The 22,707-nt window shown below is 42.7% G+C and overlaps 1 protein-coding gene across 1 annotated transcript; it reads left to right on the top strand.

Moving 5' to 3' along the window:
* Positions 1–3,843: 3,843 nt before the first annotated feature.
* Positions 3,844–6,987, top strand: LOC147466159 (indole-3-pyruvate monooxygenase YUCCA1-like). Its single transcript, XM_086524446.1, has 5 exons — positions 3,844–4,440; positions 4,606–5,334; positions 5,474–5,722; positions 5,873–5,995; positions 6,466–6,987. The coding sequence occupies exons 2-5, from the start codon at positions 4,621–4,623 to the stop codon at positions 6,646–6,648; spliced, it is 1,269 nt and encodes a 422-aa protein (XP_086380572.1). The 5' UTR covers positions 3,844–4,440; positions 4,606–4,620; the 3' UTR covers positions 6,649–6,987.
* The last annotated feature ends 15,720 nt before the right edge of the window (positions 6,988–22,707 follow it).

Below are 22,707 nucleotides of genomic sequence, written 5' to 3'. Positions count from 1 at the left end.
TGATGCTACGGTAAGTTGGAGTAAGGTTGTGGTATTGATTCTTCGTGGACAAGTGAATCATCCATTATTTCAAACTTGATATGCAAGCAATGTTTAATAACAACTTTAACATGCTTTGAAATTGCACACAAGCTCAACCTTACCTTCTTGGGGATTGTTTTGAAATGCACCGGAACCAACTTCAAGTGTTGTAGTAACGTTTCAAAATGTTGTTGAACCAGCTAACTACTTGCCTTGTTTTGCCACCACCTAGGAGCATTGGTGCCTCTAATTGCCTTGTTTTTCCACCACCTAGGAGCATTGGTGCCTCTACTGTAACTATGGCATGGTAATGGTCCACCATCGGACAACGTTATCAAAACGCCATGATGCCTGCGCAAAGTAGGTGTAGCCGATTTAGCCTACGTTTTGAGATGCCACACATAGTGACTATTGCTACCACCGCTAGGAAGCGCATTGGAGTGCCTACATTCTGATATGCTCCTTGTGATGGGGCCACACTTTGGCTCTCTGCTGTACCACATGAGGGGCCTTTTAGAATGCCGCCTTGCCTCCTGGATCTGCCTAAGATTGCTAATGGCATCCACATCCTGCGCAATATTTTGGTATGCCTGCCTACCGACACCAATGCCCTAGCTGATCTCGTGGGCTCTCCTTCTTAAGATGGGGTTAAGATGCCGGCCCCCACTCTACCCGCGTGGGCTCTGATACTGTTGTAGGATGAAGGCGCCTATGGAGGGTGGAGACGAAGCTTCACCATGGCTAAGGATCAACGTGCAATAGAAGATAATGAGAGAGATAGGAGATAAGGCTGTACAAATGGAGCAAATGAAAAGAGAGGCCTTTATTTTGATTTTTAATGCCTTATATAACCTTACATAGTGTTCACACTCATTGGACACTGGACGGTGAGACAAAGCTCACCCAACAAAGAGAGCTGGGGAATATCACAAAGTGATGATGTGGCATGCCCAATGGAAGAGAAATGGCCGCGTGAACAAGAGAGACTAAAGAACTGAACCTTAAGGGACTTATGAGCACCGACCGTGGGACGTAGAACCCTAAAATTTCCAAAGCTTGAACTCTAAGGAGTTTTTTTTGTAAAATGCATTGCATGATGATGTGGCCCATTCGGATACTGACATGGTAGTTGTTGTATAAATTTTTGGAGTTTTTCACTATTGCTACCACATGTAGGATGTACAAATTTTTGCAAATCACGTTGGTAGCTTTCAACATTTTCCAGCACTAGCTTTTGAGAGCAGATGCTTTTGGGACCTAGTGCTTTTTGAGAGAGCTACTTTTGGGGTTCTGCTTCTAGGCAACCCTTGTACTGTTTATAAAGAACCCAAGGGCCTCACTCTGTAGAGCATCTGGATGCAGAGTCTGAGAGCAGAGGACCCTCGAGAGTTGTACTTTTTCATGAGCAATAAAAGAAGAATATTGAAAGGGGCGTAAGTCTTTGGGGCCAGTGCATATGGGCGTGAAACTCCACCGTGCGGTATCAACTCTCTCTCTCTCTCTCTCTCTCGTAAAGTTCTGTCAATTTTGCAGTACTTGTTAGTGTGTTGCTATTGATTTCTCACTTGGAGTGTCCAAGCATATAATAGTTGTGGAGTACATGGTTAAGATGCGACAAAACTCTTCACATCGACTTGCAAGAATTGCATGGGAAGCAAGTAAAAGGGCCCAAAGGACGCACACCAGGAAAATATTGAGTTGAGGATGTAGACATCAAGAAGTGCTTTAAAAGATGATTAGACTTGCTTCCTCATAGTGTAACATAAAATAATAGCAAGTAGGATCATGTAGTAAATGAAAGTAGAGAAACACTGCAAATTAAATAGTAGAGAGAATTAAAAAAAATATTATCAACTTGATACAATGTGTGGCTTTGTTCACCACCAGTGAGCTCTCAGGGTAGAGCTTAAAAGGAGATTTAAACAAGTTAAGCTACTAGGATGTACACTCGGATGTACAAGTAGCATGGAATGGATATCATAGCAATGGATGATTTGTCTGATGCCCATGGTTATGTCCCCAATAACTTCATGCTCAGCTTTTGATCACATTAGAGCTTAGGGAGAGCTCACTATGTACTCTCAATTCTTGAACATCGAGAGTCACTTAGGCTATGTTCACGCGAGGCTATCGGTTATTTGAACAAATAACTAAGCCTCATTCTTGGTGGCACGCAAAGGGCGCATTTAATGAATAACTATGCCTACCCTTTGTAACTATGCCAATTTTGGCATAGTTGTGAAATCCAAGGCATAGTTGGGAGGTTGAATGAATAACTAAGCCTTGCGTGACCATGCAAGAGGTTTAGTTGTTCATTTAATACTCTGTTTAAGCATAGTTGGCATAATGATCTATAACTGATAACTAAGCCTCGCGTGACCATAGCCTTATTCACTCCACATGATATATTTCTTTTGGTCCCATAGGTCATATTTGATCGTGAAGAGGACGATAATGAAATTTCTCTCTCTCTCTCTCTCTCTCTCTCTCTCTCTCACGATAATGCCACCTAAAGGTACCTCCAAATTTCAAGTTAAGAGGTACAATAACTGGGGCGAGCTACCACGTGAAGCAAGAAAGTAAGTTGGTTTTGGTGTACCCGGAGGCCGTTGAAGAGGAGAAAGGGCACTTTGCCTTTGCAAGGTTGCAGGCAGGAGGATGATGGCGGGCCTGCCATGATCTGATGAATGTGATGATGGGAGAGGTGTATAATGATTTCCATCATCAAGCAAGGTGAAGCCAAGTGTGGAGGCTGGCATGGCCCCGGCCCCCTTGGAGGGAAAAAGCAAGAGGTTGTTTGAGTACAGCCTCTGCAAAAGCGCCAAATTTCTGGGAGATTATGACTCGGCCGCGTGCTGCATCTGCAATATTGCTGCTGCATTTCCCTTTTCTATTTATCATGGGCCACCGGTCCCTCAAGCTCGCCTCCAACTTCCAATCAAATATCAAAATGCCTTCATAATTCGTTTTATAGTATTCAAATTTCAAGCTACGAATTTCTCCCCCTTTTCTATTTGACCTGCGGATTTTTAGCTCTCTTGCGGCCCAATCATTGGCTCACTTTCTTCCTCTCCTCCTCTCTCTCTCTCTCTCTCTCTCTCTCTCTCTCTCTGATCTCTGTGCCGTCTTTTTCCACTTCATGCTCATCAGGCCAAAGTTCAAACAAAGATAATGAAGTGTACATACACTTTCCTTATACGTATGCCCATCATCTCTCAGTGTACATACAAACGAATACATTATTTGCACATGGTGAATGCAGCACTTTCTCTGCACGTTGATTAAGCCCCTTTTCTAGATTCACCTCAATGCATTCTGAAATGGACGCGCACAAGCTCGGCAATCTTTGGGGCTAGACGCGCTAGCGTGGACCAATCGTGGTACGCCAAGGCACCCTCCCATCAGGAGCTCACATATTCCAACAATCAAACCGCGCAGGCAGGTGCTAGATAAGGCCTACTCTATCATCCATCTCTGATTTTGATCAAGTAGAATTGGCGAAGCGGACCCGGGTGCCCTTGCAATGATGAGTATTTGGCAAAGGAACCCTGCTGATCATTGGCAAAGAAACAATGCTTATTAGAGCTTAGGATTATCCAAAGAAATCTTTTGGCCTTTTCACAAGAGAAAACAAAAGGCTACGTCCTGAGTTGCAAATGCTCCAAATGATGAGCCCAATGATTGGTATTTAAGAAATGCAGCCATAAATTTATCAGCCCTATCTCACTTCCACGTTTTGATGCTAAATATTGTTTCATGTATTATATCACCCATTTTCTTGAGTTGAAAAAGAGGGAATTTTTTGTGAAGCATGAGTACTCTCCTGCTTCCTCTTTGGGGGAAGTGGCTTGACAGTTTGGCACCCCTTTTCATGGCACGATTTTTAAAAGCGTGCTCGCCTTGCCATCACCATACACACATTTCCTTTTGCCTTCTTCTCCTTGCATGCATGCCACGGTCTATCTCAACTTCTGTATATTAGTAGTATAAGTATACCTCTCTCTCTCTCTCTCTCTCTCTCTCTCTCTCTCTCTCTGCAAGTGGAGCTCCCTTCTAAGCGTATCACATGTCTTGTAGCTGCAACTGCAGCTGTAATCGAGCACAGTACCCCCCCCCTCTCTCTCTCAGTTATGCCCTCCCTCCCTCCCTCCCTCCTAGAGCTGTCTAATTGCATCAGAGAATCTACAAAAGCTTCTCCACAGTCCTAGCCTTCCCTGGTAAAAGCTTTTGCCAAAGTTGGCCACCTTTGGCAATGAGTTATAAATCAAGGGTGCCCTCTTTGCCCTTTCAGTGTACTTCAGTGCGTGGATATTCCCAGCTTGGAATAGTTCCTTGCACTACGTCCTTGCCGCCGGAGTCCCTCTCTCCCTCCCTCATCAGCTCCCCAGCTATGCTCCTGTGATTGGTCTGTGTTTACAGGTGCAGACTCTCTCTCTCTCTCTCTCTCTCTCTCTCTCTCTCACACACACACACACACACACACACACACACACACACACACGCTGATCAGTTGATGTCTGACACAGTTGCTTTGATTACCCTGCTTAGATATGTGTTCATGTTGCTGTTGATGTTATTTTGCAGATTTTGTGCGCTACCATGCCCCCATGCAAAGAGCCAGTGGCCACCTCACCACAGCTGGAGACCACCTCGATCCATGGACATGATGCTGCAAGGGTGATTATCATAGGTGCAGGCCCCTCCGGCCTGGCAACTGCAGCTTGCCTCCAGCAACATGGTGTACCTTACACTGTCATCGAGAGAGCTCACTGCATCGCATCTCTCTGGAAAAACCACACCTACGACCGCCTTTGTATGCACACTGCAAAGAATTGCTGTGAACTCCCCTTCATGCCTCTCCCAGAGTCCTACCCCAGCTTTTTAACCAGACAACAGTTTATCGATTACTTGGAAGCATATGCGCGAAAATTTCATATTGAGCCTAAATTCAGCGAGACAGTGATGCAGGTTTCCTTTGATCATCAGAGAGAGAGCTGGATGGTGCAGACAAAAGCTTGTCCCAATGACATTGATGCTGGCAGGCGCAATACAGATGATATCATCACTTGCAAGCAATATGCTTGCAAGTGGTTGGTGGTTGCTACAGGAGAGAATGCAGAACCAGTGCGAGCTCACTTGCCAGGACTAGAAAACTTCAAAGGGACCACTGTGCATTCATGCCAGTACAAGAATGCCTCAGAATTCAAAGATAAAAGGGTTCTTGTCATTGGAGCGGGAAATTCCGGCATGGAGATAGCCCTGGACCTTGTAAACAGTGGATCACTGGCAACGTCGATAGTAGCTAGAAGCCCTGTAAGAAAATCTTTTCAAGTTTCCTTTTCGTGCAACAGTCCCGCATTTGTTGACAACATTTTTTGGAACATCATGTAGCTTGAATATCTGAAAGAGTTTGTACTTTTCCATTAACATCATGTTGGTGGCTGTGGAACAGCTGCATGTTCTTCCAAGGGAAATGTTTGGGTTGTCCACATTTTCTTTGGCCATGAAGCTCTGCAAAATATTACCTGTGCGATTTGTAGATCGCATCCTGGTAGCCTACAGCCAACTGAGATTTGGAGACACATACATGTATGGACTGCGACGCCCGAAAATTGGACCCTTGGAGTTGAAAAACAGCATGGGGAAAACACCCATTTTGGACGTGGGAACACTATCCATGATTCAAAGCGGACGTATACATGTAAGTAAAGTTCTCTGCCAACAAACTGGTAACCATGAGTGCCAATGGCATAAGTCCAGCTCAATTTCTCAATTTAAGTGAAACGCTCTTGTTCAGAAGAGCATCATAATATTATGTACTATTACAACCAACCCCATATTATTCTTGCAGGTGAAGCCAGCAATCGACTGCATATCTGCTTCAAGCGTCCGTTTCATTGACAACAACACGGAGACTTATGATGCCCTGATCTTGGCTACTGGATACAAGAGCAATGTTCCAAGTTGGCTGGATGTAAGCAAATACGGCAATTTATATTTTCTTAACCCTTGACTAATATGCTTGAAAGGCTGGGATGACAAGGCGACCTACTCTATTGCTAACCTTGCTGTACATCCGGGGTTGACATATACACAACCTTTTGAAAAGGTTGCAAAGAAGATGGTATCTTGACAGCGAAAGATATTGTCAGGGTTTGTAGAGACCTGGTCAAATGATCTAGTTAGCACCAGCATCCCACAATATGCACTTGCATGACGAAACTTTGTGCTTATGTTACATGTACGCCGCATACAAATTTGTAGGTCGATGCACATGAGAAGCGAGCAAGGAACACAAATTTGTTTGTGCTAAAGTTTCGTACCTACCACTGTGTAAGCGCATGCATGTGCATGTGCACGTGTGTGTGTGTGTGAGAGAGAGAGAGAGAGAGAGAGAGAGAGAGAGAGAGAGATCAAAACACACAAACATTACTTGACGTGCAGGACGAGGATGGATTCTTCACCGAGCAGGGATTGTGCAGATCGTCGTCAGCAGAGAGTTGGAAGGGAAAGAACGGCTTGTACGCAGCAGGATTGTCCGGACGGGGCCTGCTGAGAGCAATCCAAGACGCTCGCGTCATCGGCGACGACGTCAAGAATTCCTACAGAGCCTCTAATAAAACATAGCAATGATGTAGCTCTACAGAATGTCTAGTTTGGTTACCTCTTCACACTCATGGGCGTCCACATACATAGCTCAGTGTGAATTGTCAAAATGCAAAACCTACCTACCTTAATTCTTGTGGACTGAGGATTATGGTCTAACATAACTCTTCCACCATTGTCACAAAAAAATATTGCAAATGCAATTCGACTCCTTCGAGTCACGAGTTTAGGTAGCTAGCATCCTGTAATCATTAATTAGCTTCTTCCAATTGATTGTACATAATTAGATGCTCCAAGAATTTGATTGTTATCCCTTCTGTTAATGGCTTTTGCCAAGTAATTAATCAGTTGTTGACATTAGTCTTTAGTAGTTAGTGACTGAATGTGAGATGTTGCGCTTAAACCTGTCTTTCGAATGATGTCAAGTGTTCGAGAGATATCTCTGTCCTTGGGGAGCCACTTCTTGTAGCTGTCAACATAATTTGCAACTAGTATGTTGGGTAACCTTGTGGTGAGGGGAGATATTGCTAGTTAAATCCAAAAGACGTTGAAAGCTTAAACAATTTTGATAAACCTCAAGAGTCTTGGTATGTGACAACTTGCAACCAGCTAATTGCTGACGAGGTTAGGAATCAATGCCAATTAATCAAAAAGTAATTATTCGCCTTCAATACTCAAACTACTACTTCCTAGACAAGAGAGTATAGGTAAACTATCGCGTGTTCATGAGGGTATTTGTTGTAAGGTGTGATTTAGCACAAATTTGATTAATCACTCTCGCTACCATTAAAAATGGGCAATCAACATAGGCAATTGTTTCTATTGGCACGGGCCCAAAGTTACCAAAATATTAGCCACTACAACAATGGTGCTTACTAGTTACTTGAAGTTTTTCATGATAGATTGGTAGGCAACAGTGTTTACAACCCTTTGGCAACATTAATGTATACCTTGGGGGTCTACCTCAAAATATGTAAGAGTGGCTTTCTATATTTGAAAAAGTTGCATAATTACATGCACAAGAGGGGAGAGGGGAATGCTTTTTTATTAGTTGTAGGTTTATGTAACTAAAAGTGTCTTTAAATTTATGGTGAAGTGTGCGTGTAGAGGGGTTTTATAAATACTCGGGGGGAGGAGTCACTTAATAATCATGTGACTATCACGTGAGTGCGTCAAAAGGGGTTATTAAATTTAATTTTTTCTCACATTTTTACATACAAAAGGGTATATAAAATGAAATTGAGAAAAAAATTTGCAAATTGAATAAGAAGGGGTGTATTTTATTTGTCAAAAATTCACAGATAAAGAGTTTTATAAATAGTCCTTGAACGCACAAGATATACATAGTAAACAACCGAACCCCTCCCAAACCCCACCCCACCCCCCCCGCCCACCCACCCCCCCACACCCCCCCTCCTCTTGAACACATGTGCTATATGCATTTTTGGAAGGTGGAACCCCGAGGGATGTGGGCGAAAGCATGTTAACCTGTCGCACTTTTTGTGCTAGTTAGCAGTTTCAAGTTAGCACATCCTCAAAAAGTTAGGCGTCCGGTAAATTTTTTACGAATAATATCAAAATTTGTCGGAGGTTGTACATTTGTTCTTTGTTTCAAGTGCTTTCTATTGATATATCATATATCATAGATCTTAGAGATGTAGCTCAAGTTATTGTACTAGTTAGCATATGTCAAAATTGTGCTAGTTAGCATTGTCCGGGACATGAAAAAGCATGATAGGTTAACATGCTTTCACCCATGTATACAACACTTTCCTCATATAAAAACTCTTGATCAATGATTGAGTAATTGTAAAAATGCATGTTCTCTAACAAATGAGAAAAAATTCTTTTTAAAAAACATGAGAAGAGAACATAGCATTATAACATAGAAAGAATGACAACTTTTAGCAAAGTCAAAGACAAATCCTTGAGTAATCTTCAAGGGAATAGTGTGAGGTGGCAAGGGCTTCCCTTCAATTTGCACTCATCTATGCTTGCATTTTTGAATTCATGTGTCAAAAGATGAAAGAAGCTAACATGGGAAAACAAAATTGCAACGCAGTAACAATCGTGATTAGTAAGGGTAAGTTGGTATCTCAAAGCATTTGATATTAGATGGGTGAGTTGTTACCTCATAGAATAAACCGTAGAGTCATTGCTCATGCATATGCCTCTTTGGCTCAGCTAGACCAATCTTTTGTGTGTCACCACCTCCTCTACCTTATAAGCTCCTCTTGACTCATTGTCAAGGACCTCCTTGACGTAGTGATAACTTTCCTAGGCATCTAGGAATGAAGAAATTTGTAGCACACAAAAATAGGATGCTCTACGCAATGGTAGAGGTAGGTTCTCTTGCCATGAAGATATGCAAAGCAGTGAGCACACTAGATCAGCTCCTCTTCAAAACAGTCAATTGTAGTAGGAGCATCCTCATACAATGTACAAAGCTAGAGAGAGAAATAAGATCTTCGGGTGATCAATCTTCAAAACGTATATTACGTAACGTGAGTTAATCAGAGATGATTATTAATACTAAAAAAATGTCTATACTTTTATGTATACAAAAGGAGGGAGGGGGGGGGGGGGGGGGGGGGGGGGGAGGGGATTGGAGGTTTAAATAGTCCCACAATGTAAATATAACATGCATATTTGGGTGTTTTAAAGAACCTCTTACATGGACGTGATATGGGGAGCTTTTGATGAGTGACTTATCACAAGGATGAGATACTTAGGAAGGAAAACAATAATGGTAAATGCAACATCCAAGAGGCACGGTGCCTTGCAAAATAACGAGAAAAGCATAGAGAGAGAGAGAGAGAGAGAGAGAGAGAGAGAGAGAGAGAGAGAGAGAGAGTCCATGTGGACCTCCACAATTGGAGTACTATTCATGTGGAAAAAAGAGGTAAAGGAAAGTGGAGATCAGAGCGACATGAGCACTAGTGGATACAATCTTCCTCCATGTAGAAGTGAGCTTTTTCCTTGTACACGCATTTAATTTTATAGATGAATAGTCCATTTCAAAATAGATATAATCCACTTTGGGTAAACATAGGAATTGACGACACTCTCTTTACAATAGATATATAACTATTCTAATAGTATAATTGATCCATGCCACTTGCATAGATACTTAAACACTACGAACATCTATAGTTGTTTATCGCGGTTTTTTCCACGTTTTGTAGAGAGAAGGTCCAAACTCAGCTGGAGAGGGAAGAGAGAGGAGGGCGAGGTTTTTTTTTTGTGTTAAAAATATTACCGTGACTATTTCTATGATTATTACCACGTTGATTTCCACCATTATCACCGTTACTATTACCGTGCTTATTTTCGAGGAGAAATTCAACACCTAAACTTTCAAATTCTGGCTTAAACATTCCCCTCCCCCCCAATTTTGGTGTTTCCCTTCTCTCAATAAAAATTAAAAAATATTGTATGAAATTTTCAAATTTATAAAAGAAAAGAGAAAGAAAGAGAAAGAGGGAGAGAGGGATAGAGAGAGAGAAGGGGGAGGGGGGGACAATAAGATTACACTTGGTTACAACTAAAATAATCACTATTACTTGATTAACATAATTGAAGATGCTCACAAAATTAGAGAGAGGAAGAGGGGGAGAGAGAGATGAATGAATTACAAGACCAAAAATTTGCATAACTTAAAGTATGCAAAATGTTTATAAATCATCTTTCAAAAGATCCCTACATGAAGCATCATCCAATTCTAAGCCCATGGCTCTTAAATCAATAAAGAGAGAAACATAATTATCGTTTGTGGATGCGTTGGCTTCATCATTTTCGAATTCATCATCCTCCATCTCATCATCTTCATCATCATGACAATCATCCTCGCTTATAAGACTTGTCGCCGCTGGACTTGATTCATCGACCTCCCTCTCCTCTGTCTCCACCTCATCCAAAGTTGGAGGTGGAAGACGATCAAAGATGGTCTCCACTTCATGAGTGGAAAAAATGGTTCTCCCCCAAGGTGTTATGGGAATTATGAACCAAAGTTTTGGTTGGTGGATTGCTGGGATATAGATGACCTATAAAACAGAAGCTCAAAGTGAGTATGATTGGTATAATTAATGCTACAAGCAAATAATAATAAAAAAGGTAGCTGTCACTCACCTGCACACAATTGCACGGTAAAACTGTCTGCTCCCCCTGAGAAGTGTTTCTTAGTTTTTTGTGCTACCACTTTGTGATTTGAATCAATATCAATCCTGTTTGGTCAGATTTTCGGAATTTCAGAGTCTTATGGCTTTTTGGCCAAAGTTATGGTTTTCTGGTTTTTCGACTCTAACTTTTGCCCTAAATCTGATTGGAATGTGATTTGCTTATCCTACTCCTAAGTACAGAACTGAAAAAACATAAGAAAATGAATCAAACAAAACAAACACGACGGATTTTGGGTGAGATTTCAGTACTCAATCGAATTAGAGAAATTGAAGAGCAAAAATGCTTTAACACATTCACTCACAACTCCCTAAATCTCCTAAGAGAGGATCTAGCCGGTCCACTGGCTCTAGACTCCACTTAGCTCTAAACCCTTGTCTAGCAGCCTAACTGAGGTGTAAAATGGATTTGTGGATTGATCTTTTTTAAGGAGTCTAACTGCGCACTCGGTCACTCATCACCTAAGGTGCATTCCCCGGCAACGGCGCCAATATTTGCGGGTCGCCGCGACCGACGTCCATACCATAGCTCTCAAGCATTAACATATTTATCAATACAGGGGAAGCGACTCGGATGAGGCATGGGAACTCACTAGGGTGTCAATCCTAATGAAGTGAATTCAAAGAGATGCAACTTACTAACTCTACAAGCAAATCAAACGCATTATCGCCAAGTAATCTGCCTATGTCCTCCTACACCGTTCTTCAGTCATCACGCCCGTTTACCATGCAAATCATATCGGAATCGCACGAAACTTGAAGGGAAGCTACAGGGGATTATCAGGGACATATCCTATCACTGTCACAGCATTCTGGAGAGGTACAACGATCGCGATCGTTCGTCTCAAAGTCAGCAAAAACAACGATCCTAATGGGTCGTTTTAGGGTCCCTAAAGCCCCTCCTAGGGTCAAAACAACATATAACACGCATATAGACACTCAAAACAGGGATTTAAGGCCTCAAACTCGTAGTTGAAAACGTACACCGAATCTTGAATGATTACACTTGAATGCAAGAGCAAGAGGAGAGGAACACAATGCAATAATCAAATCTGAATTGGATTACCGTAGCCGCAATGGCGAAGATTACAAGTTTGAACAAGAAGGAGCTCTCCAACGTACGCTGTCTTCTCAGTTCTCCATTCAAAAGATTATCATCAAACTTACAAAAATTGACCTTTATAGATTAGGTCTTTACAAAATGACTTGTCCGGCCATAAGCTCCCAACCCTCTAACTGGCTCTCTAATATATAATTGCTCCCATAAGAATAATCATACATCCTTTGATAATTTCCCGGCTTAGAGATGCTTCTTTACAAAATAATTTTACAATGGTTTTTCAGAAAAATATGATCCTCTAGCTACGGCCGCTGGCTGCTTCGTCTGCCAAACACTCCCCCCTTCCTTATCCTTGCACGCCCTCGTGCATGTTCAGTGCTTTGGCCGTTGATGTGGCTCTAAGGAAGCGAGTGTCGCTGAAAAACTTCTTGTTCGGAGGACGGCTTCAAGGGCTTCTTGATGCTGTCTGAATGGATTTTCCGATAAGGTGTGTTGGTATGCTACGTACCTTGCCTTGAGGTCCTTCACCATGGGATGGAAAATCCTTGAATCCATTTCGAAGAATCCTGTGACAAAGGCCTCTTCAAATGTCTGCAAGTACTGTGATGGCAGGTACATTAGCCTAGAGTACATGGCCATCAAGATGTGCCGTGGCGGTGAATCCTGTAGATTCTAGCAGATGCCTCTGTGTCCTTCCAAGAACAGATTCCACGGATGATCATCGCCTTCAGTGTATTTAAACACCTGGATGTAGGTGAGGATCATCCGGGCTATCTTTACTAACATCTGGCACGCCAAATCGGGGACATCCCGCAGCAAAGTGACTGTTGAGTTCAGTGTGCTGACCATGTAGGCCACCGTAGGGGGTTGCTGCGCTGTCAGAACCGGGTAATTTAGCTTGTGCGGCCTTGACCCCTTCCATGTGGTGAAATCTTTCCAAGTGCGTCTTCGAGGGACTGGGCAGAATGTAGGATCTATTTGTATATGTTGAGGAGCGTTGTGGTAATTTGTTAGATCCTGTGGCCTTTTGTCCAACCACTTCTGCCTCCACTTGGGGTGGTCATCGACAAGCACCTGAGCTTCTTCCACTGTGAGTGCAATGCCTTCGTAACCCCCTTCTTTGTTTCGTGACAAGGCTGGCCGCATTTTTTCTTTCCACAAAATTGCTTCATGGCATAGCAGAGGAAACGGGAGGTACTCGTGGCCAAATCCTTCCATCTGCTCTTCTGGTTGTAAGTATGCCAGGGCTGCTGACTCCAGTATCTTCTTTTCATAGAGCATGTACTCCTTGGATGGCCCCTCTGGCATGTCCTAAATGCTCTCATTGAGTTCATTTCTTATATCTAGATCGGGCCCTTCAAATTCCTGCTCTTGTTGCCCTTGGTGTGATGTTCCAGGCAAATCTGGCGCTTGTTGTCCAGGCAGCAGTTGTGGTTGAGTCTGGGCTTTGTTTGCTTTGATTTGCTGTTGAAATAGCAGATCATCTTTTTCCTTTAGCAGTGTGTCACCGATCTGCTTCTGAATCTGTAGTTCAGTGCTTGCTTGAGCTAGTTGCTGCTCCCTTTCTTTTAATTTTAGCTCATTTGCCGCTGTTTGGGCCACCATCCCTGATATGAGCAGCTTTCTTTGAAGCTTTTCTTGCTCTAGCTCTGCTTTTAGCGCTGCTATAGTATTCACTGCTGTGGCATCGTCAGATGTGGAGACTAATGCCCTAGCAGGTTCCTGATTCGCCATTAAAGTCGTCAGAGTGCCTTTGACAGTGCTGTAGGAACTGCTAAGTCTTTGGAATATTTCACTCTCGTAGGCAAGTTGCTCTGTTGCTTTCTGGACTCTTGCCGTCAGCTCTTGGCACTCCTTCTCTTTGGCGGTTAAGTCGGTTCTGATGTCCACCAAGTCTTTGATCAGAGACTGAGCCTGTTGTCGCTCAAGGTCTCTTTCCTCCGTTGTGCGTTCTAGTTGCGTCCTCAGGCTCTCTAACTCTGCTTGCCCTGATGCTTGCTTTAGTTGGGCTTCCTGTATCTGTCTTTCCTTCTCACTCAGAACCACATGCTGACACTGGAATTGCCGTTCTAAATCCCGTAAAGTTTGCCTGTAATCAAATCCAGCCACTGCCTGGCAGGCTTCTTGGTATCTGATGGATTCAGTAGGTGGCCCATAACTTCCTTTTGCTAGGTTAAAGGGGGAGGAGTTGGCTGTTTTTTGTTCGATGGGGAAGGGGGAGGAGATTTTGGCGAGGGAGGAGGCGATGAGGGAGGAGGTGATTTTCTAGGCGAGGGAGGAGATGGACTTGATTCTTCTCGTACATGTCTCTTCTTGGAAGTCCCTTCTCCTTGTTGCGAAGACGATGCTTTCGCTTTTCTTTTCTTTAAAATCCTGATTATTCTTTGGCGGGTGAGATTCGCCGCCCGTCGCACTTCCAGATTTCTGTCTCTTTGGATCTTCTTAAGCTTTTCCGCTTGATTTGTCTCATTAGCCGTGTCTTTCTCCTTTGTTCCTTCAGTGGACTACGAAGAAAGGTCCACTTCCGCAGCCTTCTGTTCCGCTTCTAACCTTTGCTTCTCAGCCCGTAGGCGAGTTGCATTTTCTATCCTTTCTTGCCTTTCCCTTTCGAATCTTCTTTTTTGTGCCTGTTTTGTTTCAGCCACCCTTGCCTATTTGTCAGCCCGTAATTTGGTTCGTCTTTCCTCGACTCTTTTTTGAGCTTCTGCATATGCTTTTTGCAGGTCCGACTGCGGTACTGCACTTCTCTCTCCTGTTTTTCTCTCGAGCGGCTTTGTTGAATCTTCCTCCTCGCTTTCCTCGAACTCTGAGGGCCCTTTGGCTTTAGAATCTTGAGACTTTCCTTCGTCATCTGTCTCCGTTTTTTCTTCATCACTCGAACTTTTATTGGTGGCGTTTGCTGAGCGCGATGATGTCGCGCCAGGGGTCGTCCTTACGGAGTGAGCTACCAGCTTGGCTTTCTGGATCAAGGCCGTTTGAGAGCTGGCAGCTGGCAAATCTTCGATCATTCCCAAAGCTTGGTATGCTATTCTGGTTAGCATCGGCCCTGCACTCATGTAGGTTTTGTTTTTTGCCGATCTTTTCAAATTTGCTTCAATCAGATTGTCCAGAATGTAAGAACCGTAGTCGCAGCGAATGGTTCTATTTTCTGCTGTCGCTAGAGCCATGACTACGGCAATGTGCAGGATTGGCTCTGTGTAGCGAGGAGGCTTTTGTACTCTAAAATGCTGAGATATCAATCTCATCGGCAATTCCAGCTCTCCGTAAATCATGTCACTGTATTTGTATTTATTCCCCTTTGCTTTGACGAATGCTTTCTCGTTATCCAATGACTTTGTCTTTGCCAGCAAATCGTGTTGCCCTGGGAGAAAATGTAAAGCTTCGTTGATGATTTCCTTGGTGATCTTTACCTTCACCTTCGCCCCATCCTTGTCTGTGAGCATTGCCTGCCCATCATATTGTATAGAGCTCATGAGCTCGTGGGCTCTCATGTAATCTGTCCCCCATGGCTGTAATCTGAAAAATTGCTCCAAGTGTACAGCTCGCACTGCCTCTATTACCTCCGGCCTTTGGTGGAGATTCCATATCTCCCATGGCATGATAGTTGTCTTTACCAAGTCACCATCCGCATCCTTAAACTTTGAGATGAATATGTGGGCAGGGATTTGAGCAAGTATTTCATTCGAGATGTGAGCCTTTTCATTTGTGGCGAGCTCCTCTACTTCATATGGTGCTGCTGTCCACTGCCTTCTTTCTTTTGGCGAGGCATTCTGTATCAGGAGAATCACAACCTGTCAGGATTTTCCCTTCACAATCAATCGCATTTAGACTTTTAGTAAAAAACAGTTCAAAAGTTAAAACTGATCATAACTTGAACAAATTTCATCCATTCTTGTCCATATTTCACCAGTGGGACTAGGGCGACTAGGGCTATGAATGATGAAAATCTGAGCCAGTTCTGGGTCTGAGGTACACCCATCGCGATCGTAGTACAAGGGCCAAATTTAGATTTAATCATATGAGTGGGTTGCTGATAGTTGGAGGGTCATTTTGGTCCACTCTATGTGTCATTTGAACCACTTTTGAGTTTACAGGTCCCATTTCTGGGTTACAAGGGAGTTTTGGACTAGACTCTGACTTTTCATGATTTTTTGATGTCCAAATGGCTTGAAACTTGGTTGGTGACTTGAACAAGATGTATACAAGGGATCTGATAGGTTTTTGTCAAAATCTAAAGCTGAGGTACACCGATCGCGATCGTACTTCTGAGCCTGTTTTTGGTGAAAACTAGATGGTCATGAACCCCTATGCCTGCCTAGCCCACTGATGATTTATTTTCAAGTTTGGACTTAGAATGAACAAATTAGAGCAATTTTTCACTGTTTGACCATATTTTACTAAGTCTAACCATATTGGGTTTTCCTGATGAACTTTGGATGGATCCTGGAGTTAGTTGAAGTTAGTTTAAAAGCTCCCACTGCTTCCATGATGTTCTACTACCATCAGCCTACTCCATTGTCTGATTTTGACCTTATTAGGCACTTTATACCCTGTCTTAGGAGGTTTTCTAGATTTGTGCATTTTTCAGGCAATCCTTGGATATCCATGTGATATTTGAGCATCCCTAAGTATCCTTTGGGTCTTTGGCATTGGCCCGGCTCCAATTCTATCTTGTGTGATCATTCGAGACTGAAACAACTATATCTGTACTTGTAGGAGATTCTGAGATCCATTCGAGGGTTGCTACAACTGTTCTGACTCTCAGTCGGACAAGTGTACCTTTCAAATCATCCATCATTATTTTTAACAGGATTTTGGCAGTTGTAGGTCAATTTTTTCCCTTTTGGTTGTGTGTGACAAATTGGGCCCATTCCATGAGCAAAATTTGTGTATTTTCCTTGAAAATTCAAGAGAGTGTACTTTTAACTGAGTTCCAAGCATGGGCCAAGTCAAAAGTTGTAAAATCTTCATCTGGGGGCACCGATCACGATCGTACCATGGAGGCCAAAATTGGTTTTGACATCAGCCGATTGTAGGCGAGGCTGAGGGGATGTGTTTTGCAAGATCTGTCCCATTTTTTGTCAGGGAGGTACACCGATCGCGATCGGTGTACCACCACCAATTTTAGATTTGACCTCATGGATTTGTTCCTGACCTTGTGGGGAGCACATTGATGTGATATGTGGCTGAAAAAAGTTTTGTATGGGTGCCTCTAAAGGCCCTTGACCTCTTTGACCCGATCCGACTTTGATTTGATCCCTTCGCCCGTTTGTGCGATGATTCGCGCTTGCATGCATAACAGACTTGATCTTTACTTGATAGGGAACATACCTGTGAAATCTGGTGTGACACGCTGGCTTCGACCGTCCGTACGGGGTAGAAACGTGGTGGCTCGCTCTAAGTCAAAAAGATCTCTCCTTCTCTCTCAAAAGGTGAAAATGAACAATGAGCTAGAATTTGGCCTACCTGACCTATATCTTCCCGAGATTTTCGTGACACAGGGTTGATTTCTCTCACCTTTGATCCCGATATAATCTGCATACCACTTGTGGGTCGAACCGTTTGTCATTCCGGCGTCGTATGACCATTTGATGCGATTTTGACGAAATGTAGTCATGATTATTAAGGCTGAAATTCGACATCTTCAGATTAGCTTCATATCTTCCATGCTTGATAACCTTATCATGATACTTTGGCGTTTGCTTCCAGAATTTTATTCCGACACTTGTGAGCGAGTTTTTTTTTTTTTGATGTTTTATTAACGAAAATCAAACAAAATAAATTGGAAATACTTATTAACTGGCAAAATTTAGCCAAGATTATTATACTCACCCCTAAGCACATATTTTCTTTAGAAGCATCTCAATGCTCCGGATTTTGTCATTACAGCTCATGATTATGCTGGTCAGATGATACAAAAACGCTAAAATTGCCAGGTTTTGATCAAATATGTTTGAAACTGAACTCTAAATAATGAAAAAAAAACACACACATTATGTACATATATACACGTTGGACCCCTTAATGGCCCTGACTGTTGCTAGATTCATCAATTACTCCCCCCTTCCTTGTCTGAGTCGTCCCGGACGAAGGTTTGGTGCCTGTGCATGGGTTCCGGAATCTGTGTCTATGCATGGCCGTGTAATGTGGCCCTATTCTGATGTTTGAGACAATGGGTTGGGTAACTATATGCTGTGCAAGATGTGGGAACTGAATGAGTTTTCAGTGGCTTTTGATGGCGAGGGTAGCTGTTTATGGAACATGAGAGCTTGCAGTCGAATTGCTCTTTCCTTGATTGTAAGTGTTGTGCTGGCAACTATTTTTGGAACCCATTTATATGTTGTTTGTTGCATCTTTACAGATTCTGCTTTAGTTTTCACCGGTTTCCATTGCCATTTTGGAGATTCAGGCTTCTTGTTTTGAGTTTTGGGTTTCGCTATGGACTCGGTCACCGAATCTGTAGTTGTCTTTAGTTTTGGTTGCCATTTCCACTTCGGAGTAAGTTCTGAAGGTCTTTGAGATGGTGCTGCTTCCGTCTGGAGTTTGTCCTTAGGCAGCCATATCTTGCTTGGTTTGTTGGGCAGCAATCTTTTCTTTATCCATACTTTTCGAATAACCTTTTGTGTTGTTTTTGGATGATTCGCCGGTTGCTTTATGCCGATGGGGATGCTTGGCCATGAGTGATCTGTTTTGGCGAATGGAGTCATGTACACGTTAGAGTCGTGTGTGTACCTTAACGCATGTTCTGACCATTCAGTGACTGTATTGTACGTTCTCATCCATGGAACTCCCAAGCATATTGATTCTCTGATTTCTCCGTCTTTCATTACGAAAAATTGATGAGGACAACTATTTCCATCAAGATTGATTGGTAAGTTTACTATCCCCAATGTTGGCATTGTTGCACCGTTTGCTGCTTGTAGATCACGTATGGATTGCACGAGGGGTTCATCTGTAAGCATCCTGTAAGTGGAGAAGTTGACCGCGTTGACTCTTGCTCCTGTGTCAATCAATGCTCGCTGATATCTGCCATGCGGGAGTCTGACATTGATTCGAACATCGATTCCTGTTTCCCATTGCTCATCAGTTTGAAGTATAGACAAAGGAATTTGAGCCGTGTCCGCTGGTTGAGGAAGTCTTTGTTGTTGTAAGGTTTGTTTTCTTTTTAAAATCTCGACTTTGGCCTCCTCCTGCGCTTGAGATTTTGTTTCCTTTGCTTTGTTCTTGCGCTCCTTTGCAGCGTGTATTTTGGCAAGCATCCGTGTGGTTAGTGGTATCTTGTATTTCTTTAGTCTGCAACCACTAATCCAGTTAAGCATTTCCTCTCCCTCTAATGTCGCAAGTTTGATGGCACCGCTAGATGATATGTCATGAATCACATAGGGTCCATTTCCTCGCTTTTTGAGTTTTCACGAATGTTGTTTCAGGGTATACATTAAGACGTAATCCCCAGTAGCAAATTCCTTGTTGATAACATGTTGATCAAAGAATGATTTCATGTTTTGTTTTTGCGCGTAGATTGATGCAACGGCTCTCAATCTAGTTTCATCCAGTTTTTTCAGGACATTTACCTGGTTGGATAATTCATGGCCCGTCCACTCTAATTGTTTAGCAACTCGAAGCGTGGGGAAAAGGAACTCGAGTGGTAAAATCGCTTGAATTCCGTAAACCATGTTGAACGGAGTCGTTCCGATCGATGTTTTGTAAGCTACTCTATATGCCCATAAGGCTGAATGTAGCTTTTGATCCCAGTCAGCTCTCGATTCGCCAACAATTTTGGTGAGAATTGTCACCAAAATCTTATTCGTACTTTCGGCTTGGTTGTTCGCTTGTGGGTGGTAGGGAGCGGATTTCCTGTGAATTACCATGAATTCATCCAATAGGAATTCGATCACTTCATTGATGAAGTGAGTTCCTCTATCGCTCACTAGCTCGATTGGTAAGCCATATCTCGTGAAAATGTTCTCATATAATAAAAACTGTGCTGTCGTTTTTGCATCATTTCTGGCTATTGCTTTAGCTTCCACCCATTTTGTTAGATAATCTGTTGCCACAATAATGTATTGAGCGTGCGTTTTATATCTCGGAGGCGCTATTGGTCCTACAAAATCTATTCCCCATTTCGCAAACGCTCTTGCCCCTATCATTGGCCTTAAGGGCATATCATCTTGCACCCTCGGAATTTTTGTTTTCTGGCAATCGTCACATCGTTTCACAAACTCTTCAGCGTCCATGAATAGTGTAGGCCACCATATGCCTGCAATAAGAATTTCTTTGGCCGTTTTGTCAGTTGAGAAATGTCCACGAGCTTGTCCGCCGTGTGCTTGCTCTAAGATAGGAATGTATTCCTCTTCAGTCACACACATTCTCAATTGATTGTCTTTGCCCCTCTTGTAAAGAGTGTCCTCAATCAGTACATAGTTTTCTGCCTCTTTCATGATCGTTTTGATTCGTGATCTACTCATCCCCTCAGGCAGTATCCTGGTGGTGAGGTATTCAACAATGTAGTTACTCCATCGGGGTGCTACAGATAATCTGAATAGAGTCGCGTGCTCTATTGGCTTTTGAAGCATGCATTTAACACAAGATTTGACATGCTTGTGAACACTATGTCTCATTTTCGGCCAATACACATCCATTCTGATCAATCTCTGATACATTTGTGCATGTCCATTGTGAATTCCCGTTGTTTGTACATGAGCTTGGTTTAGGTATAATTCCCGTTCACTTGATTCAACACAAAGCCTAAGGATTTGATCCGATCCTTGTTTGTATAGCCTGCCCACCAACATTACCAATGATCTGGATGCTGCAATGGTAGATGGTCCTCTTGTCACATTCATTGACCCGATAGTCAGCAAAGGAATTACATCCTCGCTCCATCTTGGAACCATTTCTATGTTGAAAAGATATGTATCTGGCAAATCATCATCAACTCCTAAAGGGTTTTCTCCATGCATCATTCTAGATAAATGATCCGCTCTTTGGTGTGTAGTTCCTTTCTTGACTGCTACCGTGAAGTCAAACTCAAGCAGTATGATGAACCATTGAACAATTCTCCCTGTACTGCAAGGTTTGTTTACTAAGTATAGCAGTGCTTGGTGATCAACGAAGAATACAAATTTATTGGAAAGTAAGTAGTGTCTAAAATTTTTCACCACATAGACCATACCCAATCCCTCCCTCTCAGTGGTTGTGTAATTCTTCTCTGCATTGTTTAGTTGTCTACTGGAGTAACTTATTGGAAAATCCATGTTGTTCTCTCCAGGTTGTGCAAGTATGCATCCTATTGCATACCCTGATGCATCTATGTGGATGTGAAAGATCTTCTCCCAATCCGGAGCCTTCAAAATTGGAGCGGAAATTAATCTCTGCTTCAACGTTCGAAAAGCTTCCTCGCACTCCTCTGTCCACTCAAATTTAGTTATCAGCGCGTAAAGTGGTTTTGCAATTATAGCATATGAGTAGATAAATCTGCGATAATATCCACAATGGCCCATAAATTCCTATACCTCTTTCACCTTTACTGGTCGTGGTAGATCGACAATGACGCCGATCTTCTCCATGTCTGTCGAAATACCGTTTTTGGACACTATATGTCCTAATATTTTTCATTGTCTTACCATGAAGATACATTTCTCCGGATTCAGGCAAATCCGATACAGCCTGCATTTCTCGAACACCTTGGTCAAGTGCTCTATATGCTCCAATCTTACAAGGGAGTGAACACACAGGTCATCCATGTAAATTTCTAAGAACTGTCTTAGATATTCTTTAAAAGCATGACCCATCAGCCTTTGAAACGTGGCTGGTGCATTTGTTAAGCCAAAAGCCATTACCTGGAATGCAAAAATACCCCATTCGGTTGCGAAAGCTGTTTTGTGCCGATATTCTGGCTTTATTGCGAGTTGGTTGTAACCCAAAAATCCATCTAAGAAGCTATAAGCCTCTTTGCCTGCCACCCTTTCTATTACATGATCAATAGTGGGTAGGGGATAGTTGTCCCGAATTGTAGCAGCGTTTACTTTCCTGAGATTGACACACTCTCAACTTTCCGTTTTTCTTCGGGACCACCACAATCGGTGAAACCCAATCGGTGTGCTCAATTTTGTAAATAAACTCTGCCTCCTTAAGTTTATCTATCTCCTCGATCTTTTTCGCAAACGTTTCATTGTAAGTATAGGGACGTTGTCTGCTGGGTTTGGCGTCATTCTTAATGGGGTATTGTGTGTTGACAGATACTAGGATCCACCCCCTTAAGATCTTTGTATGACCATGCAAACACATCTCTATACTGTTTAAGAGTAGCTACCAAAAGCTTTTCCTCTTCTTCAGTAAGATCCGTGGCAATATATGCAGGTTTTGGATCTTCTCCTAGCTACGCTAGATCTATTCGTTTGGCTTTTTCAGGACCGTCGTACGATGTACCCGGTTCCTTCAGTTCTCTCATTGGTTGTTGCACTATGATTTTACTATCTTGTATGGTATATTTCTTATAATGGGACTGTGCATCCATCTTGTCAGAATTGGTGTCCTCATTTGTTTCAAAGTCAGTCGTCCATATGTCTTTGAGGGTTTGCTTGAGCCTATTGTACTCTGTTTTCCTCTCTGTTTTGGTCATTCCAGACTTTGTTTTCCCCCCTTTCTGCGACTTAGTCGTTTGCTTCTCCTGTCCGTTATTCTTGTTGTTTTTCCGCGGTTTAGTTTTGATAAACCGACCAGTGACCTCGTCTTTGACACAATCTTCAGCTTTGACAAGATTTAGATATCCCGTTCTGTCATTGACAAGAGGCATCGGATTATGCTTATTCGCCCTTGATTTTCTAGTTCTTTTGGATTTATACC

This window comes from Adiantum capillus-veneris, chromosome 1 (assembly GCF_014529385.1).
Source record: "Adiantum capillus-veneris isolate H3 chromosome 1, ASM1452938v2, whole genome shotgun sequence".
Taxonomy (NCBI): Eukaryota; Viridiplantae; Streptophyta; class Polypodiopsida; order Polypodiales; family Pteridaceae; genus Adiantum; species Adiantum capillus-veneris.
This window is presented reverse-complemented; position numbering and strand designations above follow the sequence as displayed.

Coding starts and splice junctions, on each gene's coding strand:
- LOC147466159 (XM_086524446.1), top strand. CDS start 4,621: ATGCCCCCATGCAAAGAGCCAGTGGCCACCTCACCACAGCTGGAGACC. Junction 5,723..5,872: donor TTCAAAGCGGACGTATACAT/GTAAGTAAAGTT, acceptor TTATTCTTGCAG/GTGAAGCCAGCAATCGACTG. Junction 5,996..6,465: donor ATGTTCCAAGTTGGCTGGAT/GTAAGCAAATAC, acceptor CTTGACGTGCAG/GACGAGGATGGATTCTTCAC.